The sequence below is a fragment of the Scyliorhinus canicula genome, chromosome 19 (assembly GCF_902713615.1).
Source record: "Scyliorhinus canicula chromosome 19, sScyCan1.1, whole genome shotgun sequence".
Classification (NCBI taxonomy): Eukaryota; Metazoa; Chordata; class Chondrichthyes; order Carcharhiniformes; family Scyliorhinidae; genus Scyliorhinus; species Scyliorhinus canicula.
Window position 1 is genome coordinate 105416113 of NC_052164.1, and position 25814 is coordinate 105441926.

The window sequence follows — 25814 nt, forward strand, 5'->3', positions numbered from 1 at the left end:
TGGACTAGAAGTGGTTGAGTGGAGTGGCAAGGATCGAAGCGGGAGCAGCGGGGACCCCAGACCGGGCGGCCAAGCATGCCGGACGGCAGGGAGCGGGGAGCGGGGAGGGAAGGTGGCCAGAGTGAGGAAGGTGCTACTACAGAGGGGAAGGCAGGCAGGGGGTTTGGGTCTCCCGAACCTGATGTATTACTACTGGGCGGCGAATGTGGAGAAGATACGGAGCTGGGTCAGAGAGGTTGATTCCCAATAGGTCAGAATGGAGGAGAGTTTGTGCAGGGAGTCGGGATTGAAAGCACCAGAAACGGCCCCGCTCCCGATAGCCCCGGGAAAGTACTCAGGGAGTCCGGTAATAATAGCTTCATTGAGAATTTGGAGGCAGTTTCGCCAACACTTCAGGTTGGGGCAGGGTTAAGGGAAATGTCAATTCGGGGGAACCACAGATTTGAGCCAGGGAGGTGGGACGGAAGTTTTCAGAAATGCGAAGAGAAGGGGATTAAGACGCTAAAAGATTTGTTTCTTAGGGGTCGATTTACAGGATTGAGAGAGCTGGATGTGAAGTATGGGCTGGAGCAGGGAGAAATGTTTAGATACATGCAGGTTCGAGATTTTGCCAGGAAGGAGATACAGAGCTTCCCAGAGGAGCCGGCCTCTATGTTGCTGGAGGAGGTGTTGACGACAAGGGAACTGGAGGAGGGGGTAGTGTCAGCGGTGTACGGAGCTATTTTGGAAGAGGAGAAGGCACCACTGGAAGGGATCAAAGCAAAGTGGGAGGAAGAGTTGGGAGAGGATATGGAGGAGGGGTTCTGGTGTAAGGTGCTCCGGAGAGTGAATGCCTCCACCTCGTGTGCGAGGTTGGGGCTGATACAGCTGAAGGTGGTGTATAGAGCCCACTTTACAAGGGCGAGGATGAGCCGATTTCTTTGAAGGAGTAGAAGATGTGTGTGAGCGTTGGGGGGGGGGGGGGTGCGCGCGAATCACGTTCATACGCTTTGGTCCTGTCCAAAGCTAGAGGATTACTGGAAGGAGGTTTTTAGGGTAATTTCCAAGGTGGTGCACGTGAAACTGGACCCGGGTCCCCAGGGGGGCCATATTCAGGGTGTCGGACCAGCCGGGGTTGGAAACGGGTGCGGAGGCAGATGTTGTAGCCTTCGCCTCATTGATCGCCCGAAGGCGGATCCTGCTGGGATGGAGAGCGGCCTCTCCACCCTGTGCCCTGGCATGGCGGGGGGACCTGTTGGAATACTTGACTCTTGAGAAGGTTAAGTTTGAACTGAGGGGAAGCTCGGAGAGGTTCTACAATTCATGGGCATTATTCATTATGCACTTTCAAGAACTGGATAACATCGAACATTGGTTGGGGGGGGTGGGTGGGTTGATGGGAGGGGGGCTGTGTATATTAAGGATGACTATGGGTAATTCCTGATTCCTTTTGTCATTTGTTTATGTAAACATGCGGGCTGATGTTTGGGGGTTGGTGGGAGGATGGGATTGTTGGTGTTGTTATGGGGATTAACATATTTGTTGCTGATTATTGTTTATTGTTGGTGGGTGTAAATTCGGGAGAAAACGTGAAAAAGGAGGAGAATAAAAATATATTTTTTTAAAATTGTAACAGGATCTTGGCCAATTGGGCCAGTGGGCCGATGAATGGCAGATGGAGTTTAATTTGGATAAATGTGAGCTGATGCATTTTGGTAGATCGAATCGGGGCAGGACCTACTCAGTTAATGGTAGGGAGTTGGGGAGAGTTACAGAACAAAGAGATCTCGGGGTACAGGTTCATAGCTGCTTGAAGGTGGAGTGGCAGGTGGACAGGGTGGTGAAGAAGGCATTCAGCATGCTGGGTTTTATTGGTCAGAATATTGAATACAAGAGTTGGGATGTCTTGTTGAAGTTGTACAAGACATTGGTAAGGCCACACATGGAATACTGTGTTCAGTTCTGGAGACCCTATTATAGGAAGGATATTGTTAAACTAGAAAGAGGGCAGAAGGGATTTACGAGGATGCTACCAGGACTTGATGGTCTGAGTTATAAGGAGAGGCTGGATAGGCTGAGACTTTTTTCCCTGGACCGTAGGAGGCTTAGGGGTGATCTTAGAGAGGTTTATAAAATAATGATGAACCTGGATAAGTTAGATAGTCAACATCTTTTCCCAAAGGTAGAGGAGTCTAGAACTGGTTTAGCACACTGGGCTAAATCACTGGCTTTTAAAGCAGACCAAGGCAGGCCAGCAGCACGGTTCAATTCCCGTACCAGCCTTCCCGAACAGGCGCCGGAATGTGGCGACTAGGGGCTTTTCACAGTAACTTCATTTGAAGCCTACTTGTGACAATAAGCAATTTTCATTTTCATTTTCATTTCAAGGTGAGAGGGGAGCAATACAAAAGACACCAGGGGGGAAATATTTTCAGACCGAGGATGGTGAGCATCTGGAATGGGCTGCCAGAGGCAGTGGTAGAGGCGGGTACAATTTAGTCCTTTAAAAAACAGAGTTACATGGGCAGGGTGGGTATAGAGGAATATGGGCCAAATGTGGGCAAGTGGGACTAGCTTAGTGATAGAAACTGGGCGGCATGAACAAGCTGGGCCGAAGGGCCTGTTTTCATGCTGCAAACATCTGACTGGACCTGATACTGCCTTAGGGACAATGTCAATTTGATCCCTGTCATTTGTCCTTTCTTTCCAAAATGCTTCACTTTCACCCCTGATGCAGCTGATGGCAAATGTGCCCTTTCCTGTGTGACGAATGCAGGATTTTTGATATATTAGATGATAAACATTTGGCAATTTAAGAATTAAAAGGCTGGGTTAGAGCGTGTTTGACTGCAATAGTCATGTTTTTAAAATCTTGTTTTGCAAGACTAGAAAACGTTCAGGAGCCAAAGATTAAATTGACCATCGTAAAAGCCAGGGCTAATGCACTGTTGTTTGATTAGGGGAGCTCCTGGGAGTTAAAGTGCTTTCAGCCTGGGGAGATGCTGTCAGTGCTGGGTGGAGCTAAGACATTCAGACCTTTTGAGAAAGCTTTTTGAGTGGAGTTCTGATATGGCAATCCTTTAAGATCGCAAGTAAGGTCTTTTTCTTTCACAGTAGGATAGTTTAAAAAATAATATTAGTATTTAAAGCAGTTCAGACTTGTCTGAGGACAAACCAGTTGAAACAGCTTTTTGAAGACATCCAGCAAGAGTCTGCAGGGGTTCTAACAGGAGTCAAATCTGCTCTGGAAAGCAAGTATAACTCTGTCATTGGATGTAGAAGGGATTGGGAGCTATATGTTTTTTTCTTGTTTAATTGGGAGTAGAGATAGTACTTAAAGAGTATTATTTTTACTGTCTTGAGTACTGTTTAAGGGGTAATTATAAGCTATTTTTGGGTGTGATGTTAAAGAGTTTAATATTGTATGAATAATAAAGTTTTGTTTTAAAAATACCAAATCCCTATTCATCCAATTATTCCTGGAGCGAAGTATTCTTTCCGCACAGTCTTACAAAGTACACTAAATTATTGAGGTTTCAGTATCCGAGTCACCACTGTTGCAGTCTGTTCTGGGATCGTAATACCTGAAGGAGTTTGTACATTCCTAAACTTTATGTCAATACTGCTCTTCTATCTTACAACTTAACTTTGAACTAACACAGACTCAACACCTAGTTACAGCAAGAGAAAAGAGATCCGCACGTCATCATATTCAGGGCAAGAATCATAGGAGGAAACCATCTGAGAATGGTTCTTTATTCACCTGCTACTTGTATTTTGGAGAGAGGAGAGAGGACTGGAGTGATCGGTCCTGTAGCCCTCTCTGTTATTGCGGTTCTGTTTCCCTGGACTACTGCAGTTTGCGAATAATTTGTGAAGTCTTATAGAATCATAGAATTTACAGTACAGAAGGAGGCCATTCGGCCCTTCGAGTCTGCACCGGCCCTTACAAAGAGCACTCCACTGATGCCCAAGTATCTACCCTATCCCCGTACCCAGTAACCCCCACTTAACATGTTTTGGACACTAAGGGCAATTTAGCATCGCCAATCCACTTAACCCGCATATCTTTGGACTGTGGGAGGAAACCGGAGCACCCGGAGGAAACACACGCAGACAGTGGCCCAGCTGGGAATCAAACCTGCAACCCTGGAGCTGTGAAGCAACTGTACTAACCATTATGCTATCGTGCTGTCCCTTGGAGAGCAATGTTGGATCTGGAACATTTTCAGATCTTTTAAAATATTCTGGTGCTTTAGATCTTAACATTGACTTTTCTTTCTCATTGCATTTTTGTTCAAATTATTGGTGTTTGTGGCAACTCACCTGCTTCCTACCTGTTAGAATGAAGGGTTTGTACGTTTAATGGCATATGTCACAAAGCACTTTGAGACAAACCAGGTTTTTTTTAAAGTTTGACTGTTGCAGAGCCAATGTGTGTGTAGCGAGCCCCGTAAATATGAGAGGGTTTTACATCCCAGCCAGCAGTGCAGCACTGCATCAGTACACCACTGGGAATGTTGGACCAGATTTTGTGCTCAAGATTTTGGATTGGGGCTCAAACCCGTGACCTTCTGTTAGATGAGAGGGCTGCTAGCTGAGTTCAGATTCGTTCGGCAGGGATCCTGTGACAGACTCTGATTGCACTGTGTGTTTCTCTACAGTTTAAATCGTGTTCGACAGCAGCTAGGTTTTGTTTCCCGGGCAGGATGGGATGACCTTGTGGCCAGAGACGCTCCTTCACGTGTCCATTCAACCCCCCAGCATAACAGGCAGAAGGTGCATTCCCCATCTCATCTACCCAGGTAAGATGGTTTCCAAGCTTTCCTGGGACAGAGTAAGTTACCCGAGGTCTGATCCCTTATTCGATTAAAATAGGGCTGATCTGTAAGCTAATTCTAAATACCTACCTTCTCTCCATAATTCTTTAATAGCCTCACCCAACAAAAATCTGTCAATCTCAGCCTTGAAGATTTCAGTTGAACACCCACACAGAATTCTCAGCCTTTTGGGGGAGAGAGTTCCAGAATCCACAACCCTTTGTGTGATAATATGCCCGCTTTCCCAAGGCAGCGGGAGGTATAGACAGAGTTAATGGATGGGAGGCAGGTTTGTGTGATGGAGTGGGCTGTGTCCATGACTCTCTGAAGTTTCTTGCGGTCTTGGGCCGAGCAGTTGCCATACCAGGCTCTGATGCAGTCAGATAGGATGCTTTCTATGATGCATCTGTAAAAGTTGGTAAGAGTCAATGTGGACACGCCGAATTTCCTTAGTTTCTTGAGGAAGTATAGGCGCTGTTGTGCTCTCATGGTGGTAGCGCCGACGTGGGTGGATCAGGACAGATCGTTGGTGATGTGCACACCTAGGAATTTTAAGCTGTCAACCATCTTCTCCTCGGCCCCGTTGATGCTGACAGGAGTGAAGTCAATGACCAGCTCTTTAGTTTTGCTGACATTGAGGGAGAGATTGTTGTTGTTACGCCACTCCACTAGGTTCTCTATCTCCCTCCTGTACTCTGACTCATCGTTGTTCGAGATCCAACCCACTACAGTCATACCATGAGCAAACTTGTAGATGGAGTTGGAGCCACAATGTGCATATAGGGAATATAGTAGGGGGCTAAGTACACAGCCTTGCGGGGCCCCAGTATTGAGGACTATCATGGAGGAGGTGTTGTTGTTTATCCTTACTGATTGTGGTCGATGGGTCAGGAATATATGGCCCTTTTGTTCTGAACTTGCCCCAGCTGAGGACATTGTTCCTTTCTATTTACCCTATCAAAAATTTTTTATCATTTTAAACAGCTCAAGTTAAAAAGAAACCTCAGTCTTCTAAAATCAAAGGATTGTGTGCCAAACTTATTCAATCGTTCTTCCAATCATATTGCAAAATGCAGCTTGCTGTTCACGACATATGCTGATCATAAGCTTAAATTTAAGGAAATCTAAACACTCGACCGTCACAAAGAATGAAGAAAATATGAGATCCGGAGCTGTTTTCAGCTTTGCCATTCTCATGATGTTCAGAAATGGTGCTTAAACAGTCCCACCATGTCCATCTCTCCCTCTCCGTACATTCCTGCCCATCCTCAGCCCTTGCCCCCTCCCCATTTTGCTTTGTATGATGTTTTAAAAAAAAAAAAAATTTTATTGGAATTTCCAAAAAATATCAAAAACAGAAAATAACAATAAGAAAACAGTATTAACAACAACAAAAGAAAAACTTATTAACCCCCAAACCTTCCCCCCCCCCCCCAATAGCTACCAAAAGAAGAAATATATAAACACCGAGCATATTCAATAAACACCTATACACATTTACACACTCCTCCCCTCCCCCGAAACATCCCCCCTCCGGGTTGCTGCTGCTGCCGGCCTATTTCCCTACCGTTCTGCCAGGAAGTCAAGGAAAGGCTGCCACCGCCTAAAGAACCCCTGTACTGACCCCCCCTCAGGGCAAATTTCACCCTCTCCAATTTGATAAACCCCGCCATATCATTGACCCAGGCCGCCACACTTGGGGGCCTTGCATCCTTCCATTGAAGCAAAATCCTCCGCCGGGCTACTAGGGACGCAAAGGCCAGAACACCGGCCTCTTTCGCCTCCTGCACTCCCGGCTCCACTGCAACCCCAAAGATAGCGAGTTCCCAGCCTGGCTTGACCCTGGATCCTACCACCCTCGACACCGTCCTTGCTACCCCCTTCCAAAATTCCCCCAGCGCTGCGCATGCCCAAAACATATGGGCGTGGTTCGCTGGGCTCCCCGAGCACCTAGCACACCTGAATTCGCCCCCGAAAAACCTACTCATCCTCGTCCCAGTCATGTGGGCCCTATGTAGCACCTTGAACTGTATGAGGCTAAGGCTCGCACAGGAAGAGGAGGAATTCACTCTTTCCAGGGCATCCGCCCACGTCCCCTCCTCAATCTCCTCACCCAGCTCCTCTTCCCATTTACCCTTCAGCTCCTCCACCGAGGCCTCATCCACCTCCTGCATGACGCGGTACACGTCCGAAATCCACCCCCCTCAAACCCACACCCCCGAGAGCACCCTGTCCCGTACTCCACGTGGGGGCAGCAGAGGGAACCCCTCCACCTGCCGCCTGGAAAACGCCCTAACCTGCATGTACCTAAACATGTTCCCCGGGGGGAGCCCAAACTTCCCCTCTAACTCACCCAGGCTCGCGAACCTCCCATCCACAAACAGGTCCCTCAACCTCCTAATACCTACCCTGTGCCAGCCCAGAAACCCGCCATCGATGCTCCCTGGTACAAACCGGTGGTTCCCCCGTATCGGGGCCTCCATCGAGCCCCCCACCTCCCCCCATGCCATCTCCATTGCCCCCAAATTTTGAGGGTAGCCGCCACTACCGGGCTCGTGGTATACCTCGTTGCAGGGAGCGGCAACGGCGCCATCACCAGCGCCTCCAGGCTCGTGCCCACACAGGACGCCATCTCCATCCTCTTCCATGCTGCCCCCTCCCCCTCCATCACCTATTTACGCACCATCGCTGTGTTGGCCGCCCAATAGTACCCACAGAGGTTGGGCAACGCCAGCCCCCCCCCTATCCCTGCCCCGCTCCAAAAACACCCTTCTCACCCTCGGAGTCCCATGCACCCATATAAATCCTGTAATACTCCTGTTGACCCTCCTAAAAAAGGCCTTCGGGATAAGGATGGGGAGGCACTGGAACAGGAACAAAAACCTTGGGAGCACCGTCATCTTGACTGACTGCATCCTGTCCGCCAGCGACATGTCCCATCTTTTAAACTCTTCCTCCATTTGCTCCACCAGCCTAGTGAGGTTAAGTTTGTGAAGGGCCCCCCAGCTCCTAGCCACCTGGACTCCCAGGTACCAAAAGCTCCTCCCTGCCCTTTTCAATGGGAGCCTACCAATCCCCTCCTCTTGATCCCCCGGGTGCACGACGAACAGCTCACTCTTACCCAGGCTGAGCTTGTACCCAGAAAAGCCCCCAAATTCCCTAAGAATCTCCATCACCTCCGGCATTCCCCCCACTGGGTCCGCCACATACAGCAACAAGTCATCCGCATATAATGACACTCGGTGTTCCTCCCCACCCCGCACCAGACCTCTCCAATTCCTCGACTCCCTCAACGCCATGGCCAGGGGTTCAATTGCCAACGCAAAGAGCAAGGGGGACCCTTGCCTCGTCCCCCTGTACAACCAAAAGTACTCCGACTTCCTCCTATTCGTGGCTACGCTCGCCATCGGGGCCTCATATAACAGCCTCACCCAACTGACAAACCCCTCCCCAAACCCAAACCTCTCCAGCACCTCCCACTAGTACCCCCACTCAACCCTATCAAAGGCCTTCTCCGCATCTAATGCTACCACTATCTCCGCCTCCCCTTCTACCACCGGCATCATTATAACATTCAGAAGCCTACGTATATTGGTGTTCAACTGCCTTCCCTTTACAAACCCAGTCTGGTCCTTGTGGATGACCCACGGCACACAGTCCTCAATCCTTGTGGCCAAGATCTTCGCCAACAGCTTGGCATCCACGTTTAACAGCGAGATCGGCCTAGACGATCCACACTGCAGGGGGTCCTTGTCCCGTTTGAGGATCAAGGAAATCAGCGCCCGTGACATAGTCGGGGGTAAAGTCCGCCCCTCTTTTGCCTCATTAAAGGTTCGGACCAACAGGGGGCCCAACAGGTCTACATACATTTTATAGAATTCAACCGGGAACCCATCCGGCGCCTTCCCCGACTGCATGCTCCCTATCCCAGTGACCAGCTCCTCCAGCTCAATCGGCGCCCCAGTCCCTCCACCTGCCCCTTCTCCACCTTCGGGAATCTCAGCCGGTCCAAGAAACGCCCCATTCCCCCCCCCCTCCACCGGAGGTTCTGACTGGTACAATTCCCCATAAAAGTCCCTGAAGACCCCATTGATGTCTGCCCACCTTCGCACCACATTCCCTCCCCTGTCCTTCACTCCACCAATCTCCCTGGCCGCGTCCCGCTTATGGAGCTGACGTGCCAGCATCCTACTCGCCTTCTCCCCATATTCGTACACCGCTCCCTGTGCTTTCCCCCACTGCGCTTCCGCCTTTCCGGTGGTCAACAAGTCAAACTTGGCCTGAAGGCTACGCCGCTCCCTCAACAATCCCTCCTCCGGAGCCTCCGCGTATCTCCTGTCTACCCTCACCACCTCCCTCACCAACCTCTCCCTCTCTCTTTGCTCTCCCCTCTCCCTATGGGCTCGGATGGAAATCAACTCCCCTCTAATCACCGCCTTCAATGCCTCCCAAACCGTCCCCACCCGGACCTCTGGATACACCCCTGAACCCGCCCGCTCACCTTCTCATCCGCCAACAGTCCAATCTCCAAGCGCTAGAGTGGGTGCTGGTCCCTCTCCTCCCCCAACCCAAGGTCCACCCAGTGTGGGGCATGATCCGAAATGACTATGGCCGAATACTCGGCATCCTCCACCCTCGAAATCAGCCCCCTACTCAGAACAAAAAAATCGATCCGGGAATAGGCTTTGTGCATGTGGGAGAAAAATGAATAGTCCCTGGCCCTCGGCCTCGCAAACCTCCAAGGATCCACCCCTCCCATCTGATCCATAAACCCCCTCAACACCGTAGCCGCCGCAGGTCTCCTACCCATCCTGGACATGAATCGATCCAATGGGGGATCCATCACTGTATTAAAGTCCCCTCCCAATATCAGGCCCCCCGTCTCCAGATCCGGAATGCGGCCCAGCATGCGCCGCATGAAACCCGCATCGTCCCAGTTCGGGGCATAGACATTCACCAGCACCACCCGCTCCCCCTGCAGCTTGCCGCTCACCATCACATACCTCCCGCCACTGTCAGCCACCACCTTTGACACCTCAAACGACACCCTTTTTCCCACCAGGATCGCCACCCCCCCCGATTCTTTGCATCCAGCCCTGAATGAAATACTTGGCCCACCCAACCCTTCCTCAGTCTAACCTGGTCCGCCACCTTTAGGTGTGTCTCCTGGAGCATGGCCACGTCCGCCTTCAGCCCCTTCAGGTGCGTAAACACCCGGGCCCGTTTGACTGGCCCATTCAGCCCCCTCACATTCCAAGTTATCAGCCGGACCAGAGGGCTCCCTGACCTCCTCCCCTGCCAACTAGCCATAACCCATCCCCTGCCTGCCCCAGGCCAGCCCCCCCTGCTCGGCCCGCACCCCACGGCGGCAAACCCCCATCCCGGCCCCCCTGCATACTCCAGCTCCTTCCTGGCCATTTCAGCAGCAACCCGGTACCCCCCCCCCACCCCCAGGCTAGGACCCCTCCCAGCCGCGCTACTCCCTCCATAGCACTCCCGTGAGCCCTGCTGACCCCGGCAGCTCCCGCCACACCTCCGACTCCTCCCAACGTGGGGCTACTTCTCCTCCCCCAGACTCATCAACAGACCCTCCTCCTCCTCCTCCCGCTCTTGCGCGGGAAAAAAGGCCCGTGCTTCTCAGCTCTGACCCCGCCCCCATCCACCCTCAGCGCGGGAAACAGAAGAAAAGCCCGCGCTTTCCCCCTGCCCGACCCCACCCACGTAAAACAGACCGCACCCCACCCACCCTAGAAACACCACACAACCAGCTTAAAACAGCACAAAACAGAAACCCTTCCCACCACAAGTTAACAGTTATTTACAAACCCCCGACCCTCAGTCAGAGTCCAACTTCTCGGCCTGCACAAAGGTCCACGCCTCCTCCGGGGACTCAAAGTAAAAGTGCCGGTCCTTATACGTAACCCACAGACGCGCCGGCTGTAACATGCCAAACTTCACACTCTTTCTGTGGAGCACCGCCTTCGTCCGGTTGTACCCGACCCTTCACTTAGCCACCTCCGCACTCTAGTCCTGGTAGATCCGCACTACGTGTTCTCCCACCTGCTGCTCCGCTCCTTTTTGGCCCACCTAAGCACGCACTCTCGGTCAACGAACCAGTGGAACGGCACCAGCACCGCCTGTGGCGGCTCATTTGGCTTGGGCCTCCTGGCCAGTATTCTGTGGGCCCCCTCCAACTCCAGAGGCCCCTGGAAGGACCCAGCTCCCATCAGCGAGTTCAGCAAAACGACCACATAGGCCCCCAGGTCTGACCCCTCTAGCCCCTCCGTGAGGCCCAAGATCCGCAAATTCTTCCCCATCGACCGGTTCTCCATCTCCTCGAGCCGCTCCTGCCACTTCTTGTGGAGCGCCTCATGCACCTCCACCTTCACCGCGAGGGCCACGGCCTCATCCTCTCTGTCGGAGGCTTGTTGTCGGAGCTCACGGATCTCCACCCCCTGGGGTGCCTGCGTCGCCAGCAGCTTGTCCGTACTCGCCTTTAGCGAGTCTAGCAGCTCCGTTTGGAGCTCCCGAGAACAGCCCTGGAGAGTCTCCTGCTGCTCCTGCGCCCACTGCTTACATTCCTCGAGGCCTCCGCCGGCCGCCATCTTGGATTTCTTCCCCCGCTTTTCCTTAGGCGCTGCCACCGCTATTTTGCTGTCCCCACTCCTGGTCACCACCATAGGCTCCTGGGGATCCGCTGCAGACACCTTCCCACGTCGGGAACCATCGAGCAAGTACCGCTGGGGGCCCTTAAAAGAGCCCAAAAGTCCGATCCTGGCGGGAGCTGCCGAACGTGCGGCTTGCTCCACATAGCCGCAACCGGAAGTCGACCGCTTTGTATGATGTTAAATATACTTTGTTGTATTCCTGGAATTAGCTGGGTGATCATTTCCTCCTCTGCACTAACTTGCTCTCCTAGGCTGTTGACGACACCTAATGGAGTTTCTCACAGACCCTCGGTTGATCTGAGACGGGGTCCTTGGGTAGTTGTCCCTCCGCTGTCCAGTGAAAAGGCCAATGGCAGGTAAGTGAGATCCACACTTGGTTTTAAAGAGGAAGGAGCTGCGCTCCGAAAGCTCGTGTTTGAATCAAACCTGTTGGACTTTAACCTGGTGTTGTAAGACTTCCTACTGTGCTCACCCCAGTCCAACACCGGCATCTCCACATCTTGGTTTAAAAAGATCATGTAATGCGTATATTGTTATTGAAGTAATACTGGATGATGACTCATGGCATGGCAGTATTTTGGTGATACAATTCAATGCGATCCCTGTGATTTGTTTTCCATGAATCCTCTCTTTGAACAGAAAAGGGACTCTGAGGAAGTCAGTGATCTGCAGTTCTCAACAACCCGCCAGTCAACCAGAATATTCCGACATCCGGGACTCTGCCATGATTCTCTGCTCAGGTCGTCTACTGCCGGTAAGATTCTGTCAGAGGAGGGTGTTTGAGATTTATGTTTATGTGATTAATGATGAGATTTTTGTTGATTGTTATTTTCTCAGAAAGATGGTTCTTCTTTTCAAAGTCTCCTTTTCTTTGTTGGAGCGTTTTGATTTTGCTGGGGTACAGTTACACAGTGCGGAGTCCTCTTCAATGCCCCGAAATGGCTATTCTCCTCTGTAGGTGGCACCAAGTACATGCTAATCAAGTATGGATGGCACAGAGCTGAGTGTGTTCAGCTTTTCTCCTGGCACTCAAACTCCCCAGCTGGATAGTGATCAGGAGCTTATCCGAACATGTTCAACATAATAACAGAACTTTAACATCCAACAGAGTACAGTTTGTACATTTGCCCAATTTACGCAGCCTCCCCCCCCCCACCGGCGGCTGACCCCCTGGCGGCATGGCTGACCCCCCCCGGCGGCATGCCTGACCCCCCCGCAGGCGTGGCTGACGCCCCGGCGGCGTGGCTGACCCCCCGGCGGCGTGGCTGACCCCCCCAGTGGCTGACCCCCGGCGGAGTGGCTGACGCCCCGGCGGCGTGGCTGACCCCCCCTGGCGGCGTGGCTGATCATCAACTCGAAAATATCCGTTGCCGGGCAATCAGAGAAAGCCATGACATCCGCCTACCTCCCCCTCCAGCAGCTCCGGCACCTCCAACACCCAATCGCCACCATAGGGTCCAGCTTCATCACAATCCTCGATAGTTCCTAAACATTGCCTCCCAAAAGTTCTCCAACTCCACACACCCCCAGTCAGCAGGAATGGTTGTCAGCTTTCCTATTCCTTTGCTCGTGGGCACTGTGGACAATCAGAATTCCTGTCAGCCTCACGTTCTGACAGCCAATAATCTCAGCTTGCATTTTGGAGATATTGTTTCTTTTTAAAAAAATATTTCAATGAAGGGGCTATTTAGCGTGGCCAATCCACCTACCCTGCACATCTTTGGGTTGTGGGGGTGAGACCCACGCAGACACAGGGAGAATGTGCAAACTCCACACAGACAGTGACCCAGGATCGAACCGGGGTCCTCAGCACCATGGGACAGCAGTGCTAGCCACTGCAACACCATGCTGCCAGGGAGTAGGAGATATTACAGTCAGCACAATTCATGTTCAAATGCTTAAGAGTTAAAGAGAGATCTTGTATTTCTGTCGTGCCCTTCACAGCTTGAGAATGTCTGAAAGTGCTTTCCAGCCAATAATGTGTAAAACGTGTAGTCCCTGTTGTGTTGTAGGAAACACAGCAACCAATCTGCTCACAACAATCCCCCATAGGGCAGCGTTTGGAAAATCTGCTTTTGTGATGTTGATGGGGATGTGCACAGCAGCAGAATTCCCCAGTTCTTCTTCGAATATTGCAGGGGGGTTGTTTATATCCTCCTGACAGGGTCTCAGTTTAACATCACACCTGACAGATGACACTTCTGATAGCATTGCTCCCTCAGAACAACACTCTCTAGAATGAGACTTGAACCCACAACCTTCTGATCGTGTAGTGAGAGCGTTACCACAGAGCCACAGCTGATATCTGTTCTATTATGTCTGATACAATCATAACCAGTACTTCCCATAAAGTTTAACACTTGCATTAAGATAGTGCAGAAAGAAATTTAGCATGGGTGCATTATGTATTTGTGCAAGGGCAGTACTGACTGTAATTTGTAACACATTCGGCCAATGCAGCTACTTATTGTTTATGGCTTTTTACCGATTTTATACTTTCTTCAGGAGCCGTGATCAAAGGAAGCAGTAAATATAGGAGCAGGAGCAGACCATAGGCCCATCGGGCCTGGCTCTCCAACTCAATATGATCATGGCTGATTGTGGGTTTGAACTGCACACCTTTGAGCCTGTCCCCCAATGAAGCACAGAACGAGTGAATTCACCGAACCCTCCTGAGGGGCAGCTCTGTCAATTCCTGGAAATCTTTCAAATTTGCAGCAGCGGCCCAGAGATTAATTTGTTTTTGGAAATTGTTCCCAACAGTCAAACAAGGTTTATTCCTGGGCATGGGTTTGGAGAAGGAACGTGTAACCCCAAACAACCTGGAATTTTAAGGACAATTGGCTCAATTGAACATTTTCTGGATCTGAAGCTTGTTAATTCAAACTCCAGAGTAGCAGAGAGGGGCGCTGTCCTTATGGTATTACCTGAAGAGGCAGAGGAAAGACTCCCAGTGTTCCATAAACATTCCTCCCTTAACCAGCAGCACAAAAAAACAAGATTAGTTTAATTGTCTTAACTGTTTCTAATTAATATGGAAGTACAGGACGATTTGAACTAGTCTGATTGTACTTGTTTTCAGAACAGTGCCTCGGTTAGACAACAAGACCACGGAGGCAATGAGAAGAGGCCATCAGGGACCCGGAGCCATAGCCCAGGGCTTCAGCGGGTAAGAGAGTGAAGGATTATTATCCCAAGTCAATGCTGAGTTGCTGATCTCAGAAGGAGGAAAACAGGATGAGGTGCACTCCAATCCATCACCCCCCCCCTCCCCCCCCACCCAATTCAAAAATTCTCCACCCCCCCCCCCCCCCCCCCCCCCTTTTGCCGGCCAATGGGGTTTCCATGCTGTCGGGAAATCCCCGGGCGTGGGTGCACTGTCGGTGTAATGGAGAATCCGCCAGCGAAGAATCCAGCCCACAGTTCTTCAGAGAGCAGCTGAGAGTTAGACAGATGTTAGGTGGGATGCCGGACTCCTCTGAGTGCCACTATGTCCTGTTCCCCAGACATGGATGGCGTTGGAAACTCCCTGCATTGTGGATGTGCAAAATGCTACTTCAGGAATGTGTATTTGTTCCTTCATATCGCTCTTTGACTTCCTGGGGCATCCACTTGGCTGGTAGATAAAAATTGTGCCTCAGGCTTGTTACCAATGTCTCCTGGTCTGTTTGCTGGGGTGGAGCTTCCTGGGAATGGAATCACTCCCATGTATTCTCTCCTTACCCACAGTGAAGTGTTAAACTGGGGGAGTTCACCACAGCGCACTCAGGCAGTGCAGAGAGATATTGCTACATTAGCTCACCCTGAACACAGCGCTGACGTGTGATTTTATTCCATCTGATCTGCTGACAGGAATTTGCAGCATGCAGTTTCTTCAGGGAAAACAAATCATTTGCCTGGAACTTTCTGGACTTGTTCATTTTAGAGGTGCTTCGAGATGAGTTGGTGCCTGATATCTTGATGGAAGTGATGTCAGATTCCTCTACAAAGGTACTGTGTATCTCTACTTTAATAACACTGCACAATCCAGGTAAAGGGATGTTTGTCATCTAATAATTTGTATAACATGCAGAGAATTTACAGCTCAATAACTGACCAATTTGCTCAATGGCTCCATGCTGGTGTTTATGCTCCACATGGACCGTTTATTCCGTTCTATCCTGTATGTTTATCTAGCTTACTCTGTGCTTTTCACCTCACCCCTGTGGTCGTGAGTTTTACGTTACATAGGAACAGAAGGAGGCCATTCAGCCCCTCGAGCCTGTCCTGCCATTCAATGAGATCATGGCTGATCTGTGACCTAACTCCATATACCTGCCTTTGGCCCATATCCCTCAATATCTTTGATTAACAAAAATGTAACTACCTCAGATTTAACATTAACAACTGTTCCAGCTTCAGCTGCTGTGTGTGGGAGAGAATTCCAAACCTCTACCACCCTTTGAGTGAAGAAGTTCTTCCCAACATCTCTCCTGAACGGTCTGGCCATAATGTTTAGACTATGTCCCCTAGTTTTAGAATTTCCAACCAGTGTTAATAATCTTTATCTACCCTGTCTTTCCCTGTTAATGTCTTGAATACGATCAAAGCACCCCTTAACCTTCTAAATTCTAGTGAAAACAGACCTAATTTGTGTAACCTCTCCTTGTAACTTAATTCCTGTAGTCCAGGTATCATTTTTGTAATCCTACGTTGAACTCGCTCCAAAGCCAATATGTCATTACTGAACTGTGATGCCCAGAACTGCTCCTAGTGACTCCAAATGGGGTCCTAACCAGGGTTCTGTATGGCTGCAGCATAACCCCTGTGTCTTTATACTCCAATCCTCTAGAAAAAAGCCATAATTCCTTTTGCCTTTTTGATTATTTTCTGCACTTATTTGTGGCATTTTAAGGATCAATGCACCTGAACCCCCAAATCTCTGAACCGTTTCCATTTAGAAAGTACCCTGCTCTGTCCTTTTTTAGTCCAAACTGGATAGCCTCACAGTTGCTTACATTAAAATCCATCTGCCACAATTTTGTCCATTCACTTTCTAGATTACTATGTTTCTAGCCCAACAAGCATGGAAGAATTACTGGATCTGTTTCTGGGAGTTGGTTCAAGTGTCAGTCGGGTTACATTTAGGGAACAGTGGTCATAGCATCATAAGGTTTCAGTTAGCTATAGAAAGGACAATTAGCGATTGCCCCGTGGACCTCTTGTGGTTTATCACATCCCTCTCCCTTCATGTCCAAAACATCCCCGCTACTCCCGCGGCGATGTGGCTTCTTTTGACGCTTGGCACAAGACCTTGATTCGGCAGCACATGGAGCCGGATTGGGAGGGGGGGTGAAATGGACTGAGGATCGTCGCTTCCTTGTTGAGCATCGATGGGCCACAGATGGAAGCTCGTCTTTGGTGTTCACCTTCGGCAAAGGATCAATTTCCAGAGTCTCCATTTTGAACTCCAAGTCTTCTTCGTCAGGGGGAACGACTCTCAGGTGCCTCATAGGCTTGAGTCCTCTTGCTGGAGGTAGTCGCAATAGGCGTCATGGATGTAGTCTCTGCTGAAATTGTTTCCACTCGAGTGGATTCCCTGCTTCCCAGGTAGTGTGATTTTTCACGGCCTTCCCTTAGCATTTGACCTTGTAAGAAACTGGGCCAGTCTTTTCCATCAGGACTCCTGGGATCCATTGGGAGCCATCTCCAAAGTTTCGCACATGGAAAACATCTCCTGTTCTGATCGTCCTTTTGGGTCTTCTGGCGGGCAGACGTCGTCTCATTAACAATTCCGCTGGTGTGACTTCCGTCATTGTGTGCGGCATGGGTCTATAATCAAAGTGGAACCCGGCCAATTTCCTATCCAGGGAACCAGCAGGCTGTTTCTTCATTCCTGTTTTGAATGTTTCAACTGATTAGATGATGGATGGTACCGTGCCATTTGGATGTGTTTAATACCGTTAAACTTCATGAATGTCTGAAATTTTCCACTGATAAAGGGGTGTCATCATTGGATATGAGGATCTCTGGTATGCCGTGGGTGCAGAAATTTTACCGGAGAAGTCGTGCGGACATGCAATGTACTTCTAATCATTTTGAATGGGTGTCGACCACAATCGATCCCAGAACGGGCCAGCAAAGTCCACGTGCGCCGTACCCAGGGTCTTCCTGGCCATTCCCACGGGCTCAAAGAGGCCGAAGGTGGGAGCTTCTGGTTCTCCTGTTACAAGGAGCACTGCTTCATCAGATTCTCTATGTCTGCATTGGGGCCAGGCCACCAGACGTAGCTCCTCCCGAGCATTTTCATCTTGGCTACCCCGGGGGGTCCTTTGTGTAATACCATGTGATGTGGAGACGTCGGCGTTGGACTGGGTGAGCACAGTAAGAAGTCTTACAACACCAGGTTAAAGTCCAAAATGTTTGTTTCAAACACAGGTGAATCTGAGGAAGGAGCAGTACTCCGAAAGCTAGTGTTTGAAACAAACATGTTGGACTTTAACCTGGAGATGTAATACCCCGTGTGGATTAGGCGCCGACATGGGTGAGGGAATCGTTTAATCGTTTTTGAGAAGGCCCAGCAGCCAATCCTTCCTTTTCAATCTGAGAACAACGTTTTCCTGTGTCTGCCAAGGTTCTGGATGTATATGTTATAGATCTCTCTATACCATCGCCCCATCGATGGGAAACTCTGCCCCTACTCCAGATGGAGAGATATCACATGTTCATAGTAATTCTTTCTTTTGGTCGCAATGAGCCAGGATGTTTGATAATAGTAACTGCTGCACAACCTTCATGAAGGCTTCATTCTGCAGTGTCTGCCACCATCACCTCTGGTTTATAAGTTTGAGTAAAGATTTTAATTCTGTCACAAATTTGGTGCCTCTTTGATGGCCTTAACTTTATCCTCCACGGCGTGTAGGCATTTCTTTTTTTTAATAGATTTAGAGTACCCAATTATTTTTTCCAATTAAGGGGCAATTTAGCGTGGCCAATCCACCTACTTTGCACATTTTTGGGTTGTGGGGGCGAAACCCACGCAGACACGGGGAGAATGTGCAAACTCCACACGGACAGTGACCCAGAGCCGGGATCGAACCTGGGACCTCAGCGCCGTGAGGCGGTTGTGCTAACCACTAGGCCACCGTGCTGCCCGCGTGTAGGCATTTCTTATCGACTTGGTACCCCAGGTAGGTAGGTCACATCGCCTGGACATACATTTTTCTTGTTTGAGATAGATACCTGTGTCAGAAAATCATCTCAAAACCTCAACTATGTTTGCTAGGTGCCGTTTTTCTGTGACTCCTGTGATTAGCATGTTGTCTAAGTATACTGCCACCTTAGGTAGCCCTTGGAGAATGTTCTCCATCACACGTTGAAAAATGGCACTTGGCGACGAGACACCAAACGACAGGCGTGTATATTCATATTGGGTGTTAATCGTCACCTAAATCCGGGATGGCTCGTCTAGTTCTAGCTGGAGGTAGGCATGGCTCATATCTAGGTTGGTGAAGGTGTGACCCCCTTCTAGTTTGGCAAATAGATCTTCGATGCACCAATCTAAACGTGAGGCTTTATTAACCATTAATTTATAGTCCCCGCAAAGGCAGACCAACTTGTCAGGCTTGAGGACGGGGCCTACTGGTGCAGCCCACTTTGTGAACTGCACTGGTCCCTAACCTCTCCAGTTTGATCTCTGCTTTGGTAACTAAAACATGGGACTGGCCATGCTTTGTGAAATATTTGGGTAGGGCTTTAGGGTACACATAAATCTTTGTCCTTGCTCCCTTTATTCTACCAAGGCCTTCTTGGAATACCTTGGGATATTTGCTGATGACCTTGTACAGTCCACTGTTTCGTAGTTTAAACGTTTGTAGCCAGTCCGGACGGATCCTCTGGAGCCAATCTCTGCCCAAGAGGCTGGGTCCGGTCCTCGTACAACGATGAGCAGGAGTCAGGCCACCTGCTGCCCATAGGTAACCAGGGTCATGGCAGTCCCCATAATCTTCAACGGTTCCCCTTTATGTGTGGCCAACCTGGCCCTGGTGTCTCACCAGCCTTGGGGAAGATGCCCATCCAGAGACACCGGAATGTCTGTTCCCCAATGATGGAGACAGCAACTCTGGTATCCACCTCCATTTCTAGGGAATGGCCATTGATCAAGTGTGTTATCTTTATCGGGAGACCTTAGCTGCATCATTTTGTCCTCTAGGGGCTGATAAACATGCACGGCATGGGCCTGAGGTGGCTTTGGCTTCCAGCTTGGGTGGCATGCATACTGCTGTTTCTGGCAGCTTACCTGGTCGTGTCCTTGGACCACACGTCCAGCAGCCTTGCAACTGATGTTTATAGACCTCGGGGAGGCTTCCAGGGTTATCCTGCCATCTTTCGAGATGCCAGAATGTCCTGGCTGAATGTCCTAGTGGTGGGTGAGGCATGTGAGTGTCCCCCCCCCCCCCCCCCCCCCCCCTAACCCAGCCTAAGATCGCAACTGATGGGGCGGTCAGGGACAGTGTTCTGCCTTTCAATGATCAGTGATTGGTTCCTGTATGACGCTTTCTTTTTTTTATAAATGTTTTTATTCAGTTTTCATATTTTATATTGAACAAATTACAAATTGTTAGGAGAGAAAAAGAACAAAAAAAAAAAAAAAAAAAAAAAAACAACAAACAAACACGCAAAAATTAACATACATATTTACAGGTAAGCATCTTCGTAGTAGTAACTGCGCCCGCCCCCCCCCCCCCCCCAACATGTTTATTTAGTTTGGTTTTGGGCCTTAGCTAGCCATCGAACCCCCGTACCGAACCTGTAGCCCCTCCCGCTACCTTCCCCCGACTATTCTTCCTCTTGTACATTGGCCACAAATAGGTCCCGGAACAGTTGCATGAATGGCTCCCACGTTCTGTGGAAGCCGTCGTCCGACCCTCGGATGGCAAATTTGATTTTCTCCATTTGGAGAGATTCCGAGAGGTCGGACAGCCAGTCCGCAGCTCTGGGCGGTGCTGCTGACCGCCAGCCAAACAGGATTCTACGGCGGGCGATCAGGGAGGCAAAGGCAAGGGCGTCCGCCCTCCTCCCCAGGAATAGATCTGGCTGTTCTGAAACCCCGAAGACCGCCACTATCGGGCATGGCTCCACCCTCACTCCCACCACTTTGGACATAACCTCGAAGAAGGCTGTCCAGTACTCCACGAGTCTGGGGCAAGACCAGAACATGTGGGCGTGGTTGGCCGGGCCTCTTTGGCACCGTTCACATCTGTCTTCCACCTCCGGGAAGAACCTACTCATACGGGTTCTTGTTAAGTGGGCTCTATGTACCACTTTTAGTTGCGTCAGGCTGAGCCTTGCGCACGTGGAGGTGGAGTTGACCCTATGCAGTGCTTCGCTCCAGAGTCCCCACCCTATCTCCATCCCCAGGTCGTCCTCCCATTTCCTTCTTGTTGCGTCCAGTACGGTGTCGTCCCTATCTACCAGTCGGTCATACATGTCACTACAGTTCCCTTTCTCTAGGATACTTGCGTCCAGTAGGTCTTCCAGTAGTGTCTGTCGTGGCGGTTGTGGGTACGTCCTTGTCTCCTTTCGTAGGAAGTTTTTGAGCTGCAGGTACCGTAGCTCGTTCCCCCCAGCTAGCTGAAACTTCTCTGTCAGTTCGTCCAGTGTTGCGATCCTGTCGTCCGTGTATAGGTCCCTGACTGTCAGTGTCCCCCCGTCCTGCCTCCACCTTTTGAAGGTGGCGTCAGTCAGTGCTGGTGTGAACCTATGGTTGTTGCAGATGGGAGCCCTGTTCGACATTTTGGTCAGGCCAAGTTGCTGCCGCAGTTGGTTCCAGGATTGGAGGGTGGCTGTCACCACTGGGCTGCTGGAGTGTTTTTTGGGTGGGGATGGGAGTGCTGCCGTGGCGAGGGCCCGGAGGGAGGTTCCCATGCAGGAGGCCTCCTCCGCACGCACCCACTCAGCCTCTGGCTCCTGGATCCATCCCCTTACTCGCTCGGCTGTTGCTGCCCAGTGGTAGAATTGTAGATTCGGGAGGGCTAGCCCTCCCCTGGTTTTTGTTTTTTGTAAGACCTTCTTTGGGATCCTAGCATTTTTACCCCCCCATACGAACGCCATGATGAGTTTGTCCAGCGCTTTGAAAAAGGCCTTGGGGATGTAGATCGGAATGGATCTAAACAGGAAGAGGAACCTGGGCAGTACGTTCATTTTGATCGTCTGAACTCTCCCCGCGAGGGAGAGCGGGAGTGTGTTCCATCTTTGCAGGTCCTTTTTAACTTCCTCCGTCAGGCTGGTGAGGTTCCATTTGTGGATCCCTTTCCAGTCATGGGCTATTGGATCCCCAGGTAGCGGAATTTATGTCGGGCTTGATTGAACGGCAGCCCCTTTAGTGCTGCCCCCCCCCCCCCTTGCGGGTGTACTGGGAAGATCTCACTTTTGCTCATGTTGAGTTTGTAGCCCGAGAAGGCTCCAAACTCTTTCAGGAGCGCGATGATTCCGTCCATGCTGCTTTGTGGGTCCGAGATATAGAGGAGCAGATCATCCGCATAGAGTGAGACTCTGTGCTCTCTACCTCCCCTTCGGATCCCCCTCCAATTTTTTGCTGCCCTGAGCGCGATTGCTAGCGGTTCAATTGCTAGTGCGAACAGCAGCGGGGACAGTGGGCATCCTTGTCTGGTGCCCCTGTGCAGCTGGAAGTATTGGGAGTTGGTATTGTTGGTCTGTACACTCGCCATGGGTGCGTTGTACAGGAGCTTTACCCAAGCGGTGAACCCTGTTCCAAGCCCGAACCGCTCCAGTACCTCTATGAGGTATTTCCACTCGACTCTGTCGAAGGCCTTTTCTGCGTCCAGGGAGACGATCACCTCTTGTGTTCTCTCCCCGGAGGGGGTCATTATCACGTTCAGCAGGCGCCTGATGTTCGCGGTAAGCTGTCTACCTTTGACAAAGCCCGTCTGGTCCTCTGTGACCACCTCAGGTACACAGTCTTCTAGCCTCTTGGCTAGGATTTTGGCCAGTATTTTGGCGTCTGCATTCAGCAGAGATATGGGTCTGTATGACCCACATTCCGTTGGGTCTTTGTCTTTCTTAGGTATCAGCGAGATTGAGGCCTGTGCTAACGTGGGTGGCAATGTGCCCCTAGCTAGCGAGTCTGTGAACATCTCCCGCAGGTGCGGGGCCAGCGCTGTCGCAAATTTTTTGTAGAAGTCCGCCGGGAATCCGTCCGGTCCCGGCGCCTTCCCCGCCTGCATGGAGCTAATGCTGTCCATGATCTCTCCCAGTGCTAGTGGTGCTTCCAGATCCCGTTTTCTGCCCTCTCCCACAACTGGTATGTCCAGTCCGTCAAGAAACCGGTTCATCCCAGCCTTCCCCGTTGGGGGCTCTGAGGTGTACAGCTCTTGGTAGAAGGCCTTGAAGGTTTTGTTAATCCTCTCTGGTTCTGTTTCCAACGTGCCTCTGGTATCTCTGATTTGCGCAATTTCTCTGCTGGCTGCCTGCTTTCTCAGCTGGTGGGCCAACAGGCGGCTGGCTTTGTCTCCGTGTTCGTATAGGGCCCCGCGTGCCTGGCGGAGTTGGTGTACTGCTTTCCTGGTGGAGAGCAGGTCAAAGTTCCTTTGTAATTCTTTCCTCTCCGCCAGGAGTTCTACGGTCGGGGCCTCGGAGTATTTATGGTCTACCTCCAGTATGGAGTCGACCAGCTTCTGCCTAGCCACCCTTTCCTCCCTATCTCTTTGCGCTTTGTAGGCTATGATTTCCCCTCTTAGTACGGCCTTAAGCGCTTCCCAGAACGTGGAGGGTGAGACCTCCCCGTTTTGGTTGATCTCAGTGTACTCCGCTATGGCCCGCGCTATCCTTTCGCTGAAGGCCTTGTCAGCTAGTAAGGCACCGTCCAACCTCCATTTGGGGCGCTGGGCCCTTGTATGACGCTTTCTGAGAGAACGTGGCAGAAGTGTTTTTGTCAAGGGAGTGTCCCTTTAAGAAAGGTTTTTGTCTTATCACATGGCTTCAGTGATGTCATTGTGTGGGTGGAGCTGAGCTGTGGCTGTGAGTTTTACTTTCGCTTTCAGTTTTGGCTGCTATGGACTCAGACAGGGAACAGAAGTGTTTTGGCCTGTCTCTTTCTATTTGTATTTTAAATATCTGTTCCAGTTAAAAACCCATTGATTATAGCTACCTGCTATTTTGGTAACTTAAAAGATATAGTTTGCTTTGCAGAAGGGTTTAAACCTGCTGGTGAGATGGGGTCAGAATCTCAGGAAAAAAACAGTCTTATTCAAGTGAGAATGCAGAGTGCTGGGCCACGCCCTTGAAAAGGGGTTTTGGTTGATGTGATTTTGTTTTCGAATTGGAACAGTTAAGGGAGGATTCATTAAGTGTTATACATAGATTACTGTAGCTGGGTGTCTTTATGTTTGTAATTGATTAAAAAATCTTGCTGTGTCTATATATATATATATTAACTAAGTTCTTAGAATGAAGCTTGCTTTGATTAAAGTGTCTGGGAAGACCGATGAATCACACCTGAAGGCTCTTGTGCTCAACCCAGCCAAATTCAGCATAAAGGTTGTAGGTCAGGTGAACTCCATAATACACTTTGGAGTTTCTAAACCCTGGCCCATAACACCTTGGAAGGAGAACTAACAGTTTCTCTCTCTCCTGCTCGTGCTGAAGTGTTGTGAAAGCAGTGAGTGCCAGGTGCATCTTTACTGTGACGTTGAAATGATGCTGACTCTGCAGAGAAGGTAGACAACCTCGTCGGAGAAAACCATCTCAAGCCTAGCAAAACAAAAGCTGGAAATTGTGTGTGTGTGTGTTTCACAACACTGGGTAATGTAAAAAACTGCTGTTTGGAATTAAATGTATTTTCTTTTTCAGCATCCTTTGTATTTACCAACAGAGAAGAATTTCTACAGCAAGAGTCACCTACAGTAAGTATAATGAAAAGAAGAAATAATTGCAGTTACTTAGTGCCGTTCGTGACCTCAGGATAGCCCGGAGCACCTCACTGCCATTGAAATAACCTTTTTGTAAGGTAGGAAACATACCTGAGCATAGGAAGGCCCCACAAACACCTAAATAAGATAATGGGCAGATTACCTGTTTCAGCGTTGTCGATTGCGCACTAAACATTAATCAGGACACCAAGCCGCGTCTTGGCATCTTACAACCAAGTTAGATGGAGACGAGATGTTAACTTTGAACACCTTAGCTGAAAGCCAGCACCAGTGACAATACAGGAGCCATCAGCACTGCATTGAAGCTTCAGCCTGGGTGGAATCTCCAGTGGGACTAGAATCCACACTCTATTGACTCAGAAGAGAGTTCTATTGCTGAGTTGACACCTCAAACTATCCCAACTTTAATCTGTAAACTCTCACAACGCGAATGCTTGCCAGCAAACTGGTGAAATTACAAGATTTCCATGTAGAATATAATTCCAGAGTCGGGAACTCTGCCTGAATCCAGAGCAAATTGAAGTGAGGCTTCCTCTTCCAGGATCTCCACGCTCCTCTGGAGCCAGAATTCATTAGACTCTGGGTGGGCTGTGCCTAAACTATTGATTCTGCACATGTGTGAAGTGAGTCTTAAAGTAAAGTCACTGTAGTCCCAGGTGACCTTAGGCTGCCTTCCCCTCAGAGTGGGAGAGCTGACTGGTGGTGATTTAACCAGAGGATCACCACACCTCAGGCGAGGGGCTAGGTTGAGATGGCGGGATCCTCATGACTAACCTCCGCCTATAGGGGAATTGCACCCCGCTGTTAGCCTTGTTCTGCATCACGAACCAGCTGTCTAGCCAACTGAGCTAAACCAGCCCCTCCTGAAGTGAGTCTGCTCAGGCATTGGTAAAACGCTTAGATTTTGAAATTCCCATCATTGTTTCCAGATCCTTTTTAAAAATATAAATTTAGAGCACACAATTCATTTTTTTTCCAAATTAAGGGGCAATTTAGCGTGGCCAATCCACCTACGCTGAACATCATTGGGTTTGTGGGGGTGAGACCCACGCAGACACGGGGAGAATGTGCAAACTCCACACGGACAGTGACCCAGAGCCGGGATCGAGCCCGGGTCCTCGGCGCCATGAGGCAGCAGTGCTAACCACTGTGCCAATGTGCCGCCCGTTGTTTCCAAATCCTTTCCTGTCCTTGCTGCTCTCCATTTTTTTCTAACCTTCAGTTTTATAATCCTCTGAGAGATCTGTGATTCCCCAATTCTGGGCTCTTGAACATCATCGATTTTAATTGCTCCACCACTGGCAGCCATGTCTTCAAGTGTCTCGGCCCAAAGCTCTGGATTTCCCTCCCTAAATCTCTATAACTCCCTATCTCACTTCCCTCCTTTAAAATGCTGCTTAAAACCTACCTCTTTGGCC

General features: G+C 50.1%; 1 protein-coding gene across 3 annotated transcripts in view; it reads left to right on the forward strand.

The window, feature by feature from the left end:
* The window catches only part of LOC119954351, a 48630-nt gene that overhangs the window by 5056 nt on the left and 17760 nt on the right, over positions 1 to 25814 (forward strand). Inside the window, exons 3-8 of one of the 3 annotated variants that reach the window (XM_038779525.1) lie at positions 4644 to 4784; positions 11719 to 11823; positions 12107 to 12221; positions 14550 to 14636; positions 15320 to 15457; positions 24317 to 24369. In XM_038779525.1, coding sequence (XP_038635453.1) covers positions 4644 to 4784; positions 11719 to 11823; positions 12107 to 12221; positions 14550 to 14636; positions 15320 to 15457; positions 24317 to 24369 — 639 coding nt within the window. The remainder of the gene's footprint in view (positions 1 to 4643; positions 4785 to 11718; positions 11824 to 12106; positions 12222 to 14549; positions 14637 to 15319; positions 15458 to 24316; positions 24370 to 25814) is intronic. The other 2 variants (XM_038779526.1, XM_038779527.1) reach the window with 2 other exon arrangements.